The 8,827-nt window shown below is 37.1% G+C and overlaps 3 protein-coding genes across 3 annotated transcripts; all 3 read left to right on the top strand.

The window, feature by feature from the left end:
• Nucleotides 1-4,708: 4,708 nt before the first annotated feature.
• LOC135943218 (probable maleylacetoacetate isomerase 2) lies at nucleotides 4,709-6,005 on the top strand. The gene is made up of 5 exons (XM_065489676.1): nucleotides 4,709-4,924; nucleotides 4,982-5,130; nucleotides 5,317-5,521; nucleotides 5,577-5,679; nucleotides 5,736-6,005. The coding sequence occupies exons 1-5, from the start codon at nucleotides 4,711-4,713 to the stop codon at nucleotides 5,857-5,859; spliced, it is 795 nt and encodes a 264-aa protein (XP_065345748.1). The 5' UTR covers nucleotides 4,709-4,710; the 3' UTR covers nucleotides 5,860-6,005.
• Nucleotides 6,006-6,093: 88 nt separating this feature from the next.
• Nucleotides 6,094-7,010, top strand: LOC135943220 (probable maleylacetoacetate isomerase 2). Its single transcript, XM_065489678.1, has 5 exons — nucleotides 6,094-6,186; nucleotides 6,238-6,389; nucleotides 6,446-6,653; nucleotides 6,706-6,808; nucleotides 6,862-7,010. Exons 1-5 carry the CDS (start codon nucleotides 6,111-6,113, stop codon nucleotides 6,986-6,988), a joined length of 666 nt encoding a protein of 221 aa, XP_065345750.1. The 5' UTR covers nucleotides 6,094-6,110; the 3' UTR covers nucleotides 6,989-7,010.
• Nucleotides 7,011-7,184: 174 nt separating this feature from the next.
• Nucleotides 7,185-8,437, top strand: LOC135943219 (probable maleylacetoacetate isomerase 2). The gene is made up of 5 exons (XM_065489677.1): nucleotides 7,185-7,326; nucleotides 7,383-7,534; nucleotides 7,589-7,793; nucleotides 7,857-7,959; nucleotides 8,022-8,437. The coding sequence occupies exons 1-5, from the start codon at nucleotides 7,263-7,265 to the stop codon at nucleotides 8,167-8,169; spliced, it is 672 nt and encodes a 223-aa protein (XP_065345749.1). The 5' UTR covers nucleotides 7,185-7,262; the 3' UTR covers nucleotides 8,170-8,437.
• The last annotated feature ends 390 nt before the right edge of the window (nucleotides 8,438-8,827 follow it).

Raw genomic sequence — 8,827 nt, forward strand, 5'->3', positions numbered from 1 at the left:
ATTTTACTCACGAGTTTCAGCGGGTCGTTCGCTATAACACTACAAATGCCTTATTTCTTCTAATGGGATTTTCTTGACTTTAAATTTTTGTAAAATATTATGACTTGAAATAAAAACGAATTGAATTGAACGGCGCGAACGGATAACATTCATAGTAGTTTAAAAGACAAAAAATATATTGAAGAGAAGCGATAAAAATGGAAGACTAGCGTGTGTGTTTCTTTCCCCTATTTAATTACGTGCCCATTTTCTCGTTCCAAAAATCACGCAATCTGCGAAACGTACCTACCCCCCAAGCTGCATGTAGCGGCGAAGGAAGCATTACATTAGCGGCAAATATTCCGCCACGCATGGCGCGAGCAGCGAGCGAAAAGTCGGCAGATGCTTTACGAACGCGGCAGCGGCAGCTGTCCTTTCAGACCGGCCGGCAATAAAAGTGTAACTGCGTTAATTAGCGGGGGTGCTGAGAAATAAATTTTATTTTCGTTTGTTTGTCCGACCAACTGGACAGCAAATTGAGCCGTCCGCCGCTTTATCTTGCGTCTCAACAATGCCTTTGTGCCGACTGACTATGAGAGAAGTAGCCGCATGCGTGCGCCAAACGCAGTAAAAATAACCGTGCGAGTGATACAGTACAAGAAAAGGTGAACAATAATAGTTCTATTGATGCTATTAGCGCCTACACACAAAGTCACACCCGCTGAGCGTGGATAATAAATTTGGTGTCATTTATTTCTACCGATTACTTACTAAGTTGTTTCCAGCCCATAAAATATTTTGTTAACTGCGCTGGTGAAAAACTAAAACTGTTTAACTCCAGCTGCATGCTCTGATTTTTCGTTGAGTTGATATAATATATAGTGTCACCAGTCACCACTATGGAAGGTTTCGCATGATCGTGAGAAAATTAGCATTATAGCTCTTTTTATATGACTGCTTCATGTAGTCAAGATAAAAAATAAGAGAATTGTTGACATCGTATGAGAATAAGCAGAAAGAAATTTAACGAAATATTTTTTAGACTATCGAACCATCTAGTAAGCACGAATCATGCCAATCGCATAGGCTGCGTTTTAACAAAAGAATATAATGATGTTCATTCAGTTTTATAAAGCACGTCATTTACCGATATAACATTATTCTATACATTAATTCGTATTTTATAATTAAACATTTGAATTTGTATTTACCCTAAATTATTTTCTCAATAAAGGATTTTATATTTAAAAAATGTTGAAAGGAAGTAGAATACAGATGTCAATTTGGACAAAATTGTCTTCACGCTTTTGCCTTTCATTTGTATTACAAACGCAAACGTTACAACATGCACAGCAGTTTAGGTCAGCCTAATAAAGATAATAAAAAGTGGTTTACACTTCCTCCCCTAACAATTTGTAGACAGATAGTGCAAGATTGGAATTGTATAAGGGGATGTAGACATCTATGCGACTTTATACAACATGCTTTGAGTTTTCCCGACTTTGCTTTTTTCAGTTGCATTTTTCCGGCTAACGTTGTAATTCTGCTTTACGTCCGTTGCCCTATTCTTGAGAAATTGAGTTACATAAGTTTAAAAAAAAAGAATTTTCGCCGCCTTAGGAAATAATTAAGGTGCATTCATTGTGGTGCACCAAGAAAGTCGAGCGAAAACTTTCATCAGCAAAAGATATATATATATATTACGTTACAATGTAAAAAAGAATGTCTACATTACAAAATATATCCATTTTGATAGAACGAAAATTACATATACCATGTTCGTAAGGAGTTGCGCCGTTTCCGGCTCCCAAAAGTACAAAATTAGTTTTTTCGTTCGCTGATGCAAGTCAAGATCTCATTCCATCAATTCAAAACGCATTCCTATATCTATCACAATTTAAATTTTAACAAAACGGATGTTTTAGATTCAAAAATCTCTAAGATCAAGGCCACTAATTATTTTGCCTATCTCAAAATCCGGCTTGAATTTACAAACATACTTCATCGTTTTTCAAGGCAATAAAATGTGCAAATTAAGTGGTAATTAACGATGCTCGAGTTGAAGGAACCTGAATTTGCATGTCTAAATTGCAGACGAGAGCGATACATTTCCATTTCGAACGGCCCGGCGCGCATAAACCTTGCCTTGCGTGTATTTGCCACTGATTTCAGAGCAGATTTTGTCAATTTCGCAGAAGCAGTTCCCAGCCTACCGACAGCCGCGCAAGTTTGTGTAATTCTCAAGACAGAAAAAAACGCTATTATTCCGACTTTGCCTTGCAAAAGAGAGACCGGCGTTTATGAAAAAGAGCCGGCGCATGAAGCAAAAAAAAGCGTTTCCGTTTCGCGTGCAAATAATTTAGGCAGCTCCCAAACGTTGCAGACGAAAATTTGAATTGAAAATAAAAAAAAAACATATCGGTTTTGTCACAGAGATAGCAGCGCAATCGCACGATGCGAACTATAATTGATAGTTTTCCAACTTTTTCTCCTTCTGTGCAGTGTTTCTCTCACGCCTCTAATTGTAATCGTTTTACAACCAGCACAATTACCCGCCGCCCTATGTAAAAGTCCGCGCAATCCGCATTACATGGGGCATGTACTTGATCGCTCCAGAGAGTCAAGAGCGAGTAAGTGCGAGAGAGAGAGAGAGAGAGAGAGAGAGAGAGAGAGAGAGAGAGAGAGAGCAAATAGTTATGTATTCGGCGGCCGGCCGAGGGAGATAAAATAAAATTTAAGAGGCCCGTTTGCCGGGCTGTAATTGCGGCGCGGATTTGAACTCAGCTCTGGGGGCCCATTATTTATGCGGGCCCAGCCCGGGGGACCCATTGGCTCGAGTGTTGCGCCCCTGTCATCGCACGCTAATTAATTGCCAGGCATTTGTCAGCCCCTCGCCCCCTGAGCTGACAACTCTTCTCCAACAAAAGCCGTGCCCCTTTTCCCCGTCTCCGCTTTAAATCGGCAACCGAGGGATGAAAGCGTTAAATACTCTTGCAAAGCACATCAAGATCGTCCGCAACTTCTACTTCGTAGTAATTTAATTGCATGAAGGAGCATTGCATATCAAAATGCTAATCGGCGCGTATTTTACAGCGCAACTTTCACCAAAAGAACAAATGATAATAATCAGAAGGTTTTATTTTTTCATTTTCCAGAACATAATTTTGCAATCATAATCAAATGCTTTTTTAAAAAATATTTCAATTATTGTTTTCGATTTATATAAATCAGAAAACCAGGAAAGCCATCTGAAATTAAATTAAATGCATTTTCTCTCTTTTGACGCAACCACACTAATGAATTCGTGGACTTAAAATACAATTTACTTACTAGAATTAGCGTAAATTTGTCTGTGTGTAATAAAATTAATGAAAAGTGCACTTACGCGCATGGAATAGCCAACACCAAGCCGAGCGTTGTTCCTTGAAAATGGCCTCTTGTTCATCATCATGGCGCGTACTTTTCGGCAAAAACTGCTGGAATACAATTATTGTTACAGTAGGCGCAGTTGAAGCTGCAATTATTTTGCTGGCGAACGCCGTAAGCGCCGACTAATTACCATCTCCGCTGGCCTTGCCATTACACGTAATTATGCTATATTTTTATATATACACGTATTTTTGATTTGCCGTTTGCTGTCTTGACGTAAGTTCGCTTCCAAAAAACCTATTCCAGCTTTAACATCTTTTATTACCCGGAATCCGGTAAGTTGGAGGTGGAGAGCGAAGTAAATATTTTTTAAATAAGGCAATGAGTGTTTTCTCATCATGCCACGTGCTAATTCGATAGAGGAGGTAAGGAAGTCTGTTTTACTCCTGATTACTTCTCTTTTATTTGCGAGAGAGCTATAAATCAACAAATTAGATTCATGTTTTGCATAATTTGACGCGGATTATATTTATTTTCTAAATATTTATCTCTAATTGAAACGGCTTAAAATTGTTGATCATCTGCTACATAGTGTCAACGTTAACAAAATGGTTGGCAAAAATTCGAGTATTGACAAGCGTGAGATTGTTTATCTGGTTTTTCTCTTTGATGAGTCTTTTCATAGAAGTGCGCCTGCCACTTTCCATAATATATATAATTCTACAAAAATAACTATTTAATCATATTACGATTTCAGACTTATATACTGTGTCAAATTTTAATCTGATCTATTTCACACACCAATTATTTTTCTTATCACGCACACGTCATTAAAATATATCATTAAGAGAAACATCTAGCTATTTTTTCCTTTTTGTATCGTCACTCCATGCAATGAATCATTTTTTAGTATTTTACACTTAATTGATTGGCAAACTAGCGAAGAATATATAAGGCAAATTTTATTAATCCAATTACCACATTAAATGGGTGAATAAAATAAAATTGATTTACTGCTTCTTGCCGCTCCAGTAATTATAACGCGACTTGGGTGGCAACCATAAATATTAATTAATCATGAGCAGCGATGGCACACAATTTTAGAATTTGCGTGTGTTTCTCGCGTAGGTCGGAGCGGAAACGCACGTCAAATTAATACATACTACACGACTGTGATATTTTGCTGAAAATTTTTAAAATAGACAATCCGCTCAACACTAATGTCGTGCTGGTTGCCTATCTTGTTCAACCAAAAGCGGCTTTACCCTTGCAATCTCGCTTCAGCTCGACAAAGCCAGACTGCCACTGCCAGAGACATCTAGAGATCAATTTTGTAAACTACCAGCGAGCGACAGCATAAACATGTCTCTGTGTGTGTCCTTGGGAGGATCGTCAGGAGCACCAGTCAGGTCACTTTGCCGGCTTGTGACGCAGTTCAGACACCTTTCAAAGGCGCAGCCTGAAAGTCGATTTCAGCCTCTTCTTTGTACTAGAAGAAACATGTCGAGCGTTCAAGTCACTAAGCCAGTCCTTTACTCGTACTGGAGGAGCTCGTGTTCGTGGAGGGTTCGCATTGGTAAAAATGAAAAAAATTTCAAATTAATACAATTTGCAAATAATCTCTTAATGTCAGCGTTGAACCTGAAAGAGATCGATTATGACATCAAGGCTGTCAGTTTAATAAAAAATGGAGGCGAGCAGCACACGGCAGAATTTCGTGAGATGAACCCCATGTCACAATTGCCGGCTTTTGTTGTTGATGGAAACACCTATACAGAATCTGTAAGAAATTAATCCATAATTTTACTAAGCACATATCGGATATTATTCAGGAAATAAAAATGTTTAAAAAAAACAATTAAAAAAAAGGAATGTCAAATTTCATTAAAAAAAATACTTTTCTAACTTTTTTTTAACTATAACCTTTTTATTTTTAGTTGAAATTTTTCATGATATATATTTTTCCAGCTTGCAATTTTAGAATACTTGGAAGCAACGCATCCTGACATTCCCCTACTGCCAGGAGACGTGCACAAGAGGACAAAGGTTCGTGAGCTTTGCCAAATGATAGCTTCTGGAATCCAGCCTTTGCAAAATCTAGCCGTTCTCATCCATGTAGGCGACGAGAAGAAAAAAGAGTGGGCTTGCCATTGGATCACTCGAGGATTTAATGGTAGGTTTTTTTTAATAATTCTTCAAATTTGTTTAAAAAAGATAATTGAATTCAGCTCTTGAGAAAACGCTTGAGACCACTGCTGGCAAATATTGCGTGGGGGATGAAATCACCATGGCAGACTGCTGTCTCGTGCCTCAACTCTACAATGCTCGCAGGTCTGTGATTACTTCTTTGAAATTAGCAACCCTTACTGATTTGGGATTTAATTTAGATTCCAATTGGACTTACAACCTTATCCAAACATCGTGCGCATTGATCAAGAGTTGGAGAACCATCCTGCGTTTAAAGCCGCTCACCCCAACAGCCAGCCTGACTGCCCCCCTGAAGCCAAGTGAATGACAGAGTGGTGAGAAAGGAAAATCAAATTATTTTTTATACAAGACAAGTGGTTGGGGTGGGTTGAGGTGGTGTGATAAAGTCTAATTTGTGATTATCAAAACTCATTTTTACTGTGCCAAAATAAAGTATAAGTTAATTTTAATCCGGGTTTTAATCAATATCCGAAATATTATGTAAAATTTATCGCGCCAGTAGGGCCATCTATAGAGTTAACTCACGTATCAAATTTAATCTGAATAAATCAGTAATGGCTGATCAAAACACAGAGTGTTTAGTTCTATACTCCAACTGGAGGAGCTCATCTGCGTGGAGAGTCAGAATTGGTATTTAACTTAAAATTAAACTTCAAATTTTTGTACAAATTTTAAACGCAGTGCTGAATGTGAAGAATATCCTTCATGATTTGAAAACCATCAGAATTGCTATTGATGATGGGGAACAGCTCTCAGCTTCATTCCTATCAGTTAATCCCATGGGACGAGTTCCTGCTTTGGAAATTGGATGCAATGATGTCATTATTGAGTCTGTAGGAGCCATCAATTGTGTATCTTCATCTACCTTTAACCCTTTTATTTACGTTAGCCTGCAATTATGGAATATTTGAATGAGAGATATCCGCTGCCACCTTTGCTTCCTGTAGACCTGATTGAAAGGGCGAAGGTCAGGTCAATATGCCAAATAATTATTAGCGACATTCAGCCTTTGCAAAACTCAACGTCAGTGCTAAGCAAAATCGAAGAAGAAAAAAGACAGGATTGGGCTAGGTTTTGGATAAACAAAGGATTTACAGGTTGGAAAGTAATTAATATTTTATTTCTTTCTAAAATTCACTTTTTTAACAGCTCTAGAAGTAGTTTTGCGGAAGTTTTCAGGGAGGTATTGTGTAGGGAACACTGTTACCCTTGCGGACTGCTGTCTTGCGCCTCAAGTGTTCAATGCAAAGAGGTGAGGAAACTCATCAAATTTAATTTCTTTTAAATGTACCACAATCATCATAGTTTCCACGTGGATCTGGGGCCTTTTCCTAAAATTCGTCAAATATCTCTTGAGCTGGAAAAAATCCCTGCATTCCAAAGAGCTCATCCATACCTTCAGCCTGATTGTCCCGAGGACTTAAAAGTATAAATTTGTCGAAACAAATAAACGACAATTCTGTTTGTAATATCACGTTATCTTGTTTTACTGATGAAGCATGCAAATCATATGCAAACTGGTTCGCGGTCAAGTGAGGCAGGTTGCATAAATAAGATATTACAGTATTGAGGGGCCATCTGCAGATCAAATTTCAAACTTTCTCAATAGATTCTGACCTTGGTTAAAGGTCAAACAAACAGGGCGTGAATTTTTTTGTCGCTGTGTGGCAGCTTTCTGACTAAATTAATATAAAATAAACAAAAAAATGTCCTCCAAGCCTCTGCTTTATTCAAACTGGAGAAGCTCTGCAACTTGGAGAGTTCGCACAGGTATTCAGAAGTCAATGAAATCATAAATATGATTATTTTCTGATCACTAAACACAGTGCTAAACCTGAAGGGCATCGAGTATGACCTGAAGCCGATTGACCTTTTCAAAAATGACATTCCTGAAAACTTGACTGAGGAATATCGAGCTATCAATCCGATGCAGTTTGTGCCTGCTCTTGTCATTGACGGGCATACGCTGATTGAGTCTGTGAGTGAACAAAAATTGGAATTGCCAGGCTTATAATAAAATTTCCCTTTTTAGCTGGCTATAATCGAGTATCTGGATGAGAAGTTTCCTCAGACTCCTTTGTTACCGAAAGATTTGTTTGCAAAGAGCCGCGTCAGGTCGATCTGCAGTTTGATAGCAGCCGGCATTCAGCCTCTCCAAAATATTGGCGTTCTGAAGCAAGTTGGGAGCGAGAGAAAGGTCGAGTGGGCCAGGCAGTGGATCAGCAAAGGCTTCAAAGGTGTGCCTGCCCTGATGATAATTTAAAAGTCTAGGATTTAATATACAATTTTATATAATTTAGCTGTTGAAAAATTGCTGGAATCAACATCTGGCAAATATTGCGTTGGAGACGAAATCACCATAGCTGACTGTTGCCTCCTTCCTCAAGTTTTCAACGCTAGAGGGTATAATTAAAAAATTTATCAAAATTTGTTAAATCCGTTAAATCAATATAATCTATTGACAGGTATGAAATCGATTTGAGCGTGTACCCAAATATCTCCAGAATCGAGAATGAATTGAAAAATCACCCAGCCTTTCTGGCAGCTCACCCGCACAACCAGCCTGATTGTCCATTGAAAGAAAATGAAAAGGGCAAGCCATTTTCGATTTAGGCTAAATAACCTTATGTGAAAGATAATCATCGATTAGGAGTTGATTGGAAAAGTAAAAAATTATGGTTAATTTTTAATTTTTTCAGATTGTGTTAAATAGAAAACAAATACATATACATTTTCACAAATATTACAGCATATATATGATCAGTTTTAAATTGTCGTTTTTAATAATGATATTTTTGCAAAAATGCAAATTTGTGTTTGCTTCTAATAAATAGCAAACAATGCTATATTTTTAAATGAGGCAACTATTTCAAGAAATAAATTTGATTTGTATAATTGAAATAATAACCGTCAATTTTCCGTCTGGTCAGACAAAAACAACAATGATAAAGTAATAACTATTATATTTCTTATTATTAAAATTATGAATTATGATATATTAGGTAGCCAATTTTATCTACAATGGAAATTTCAATTTATTTTAACAAATTACTTATTTCAATTTACTGGCACTGGCTGCACAATCTTTGAAAAATTATCATCAAGAGATTTTATTTCCTGCATGAACACAACTTAAAGATCTGATACATACACAATCATTAACATTAACATCATAAAACAAAAATATTGTATATTTGTGACTTGTGGTCATTTTATTTTAATTTTTATTATTTTAATTTATTTGTTATGTATCTCACGTATTGTTTGATAT

This window comes from Cloeon dipterum, chromosome 4 (assembly GCF_949628265.1).
Source record: "Cloeon dipterum chromosome 4, ieCloDipt1.1, whole genome shotgun sequence".
NCBI classification, from domain to species: domain Eukaryota; kingdom Metazoa; phylum Arthropoda; class Insecta; order Ephemeroptera; family Baetidae; genus Cloeon; species Cloeon dipterum.

Bases quoted from the DNA above. Each gene is read 5' to 3' on its own strand.
- LOC135943218 (XM_065489676.1), top strand. From the start codon at position 4,711: ATGTCTCTGTGTGTGTCCTTGGGAGGATCGTCAGGAGCACCAGTCAGG. The intron at 4,925-4,981 runs GTAAAAATGAAA...TCTTAATGTCAG, and splicing joins TTCGTGGAGGGTTCGCATTG to CGTTGAACCTGAAAGAGATC. The intron at 5,522-5,576 runs GTAGGTTTTTTT...AATTGAATTCAG, and splicing joins GATCACTCGAGGATTTAATG to CTCTTGAGAAAACGCTTGAG.
- LOC135943219 (XM_065489677.1), top strand. From the start codon at position 7,263: ATGTCCTCCAAGCCTCTGCTTTATTCAAACTGGAGAAGCTCTGCAACT. The intron at 7,327-7,382 runs GTATTCAGAAGT...CACTAAACACAG, and splicing joins AACTTGGAGAGTTCGCACAG to TGCTAAACCTGAAGGGCATC. The intron at 7,794-7,856 runs GTGTGCCTGCCC...TATATAATTTAG, and splicing joins GATCAGCAAAGGCTTCAAAG to CTGTTGAAAAATTGCTGGAA.
- LOC135943220 (XM_065489678.1), top strand. From the start codon at position 6,111: ATGGCTGATCAAAACACAGAGTGTTTAGTTCTATACTCCAACTGGAGG. The intron at 6,390-6,445 runs GTAGGAGCCATC...TATTTACGTTAG, and splicing joins ATGATGTCATTATTGAGTCT to CCTGCAATTATGGAATATTT. The intron at 6,654-6,705 runs GTTGGAAAGTAA...CTTTTTTAACAG, and splicing joins GATAAACAAAGGATTTACAG to CTCTAGAAGTAGTTTTGCGG.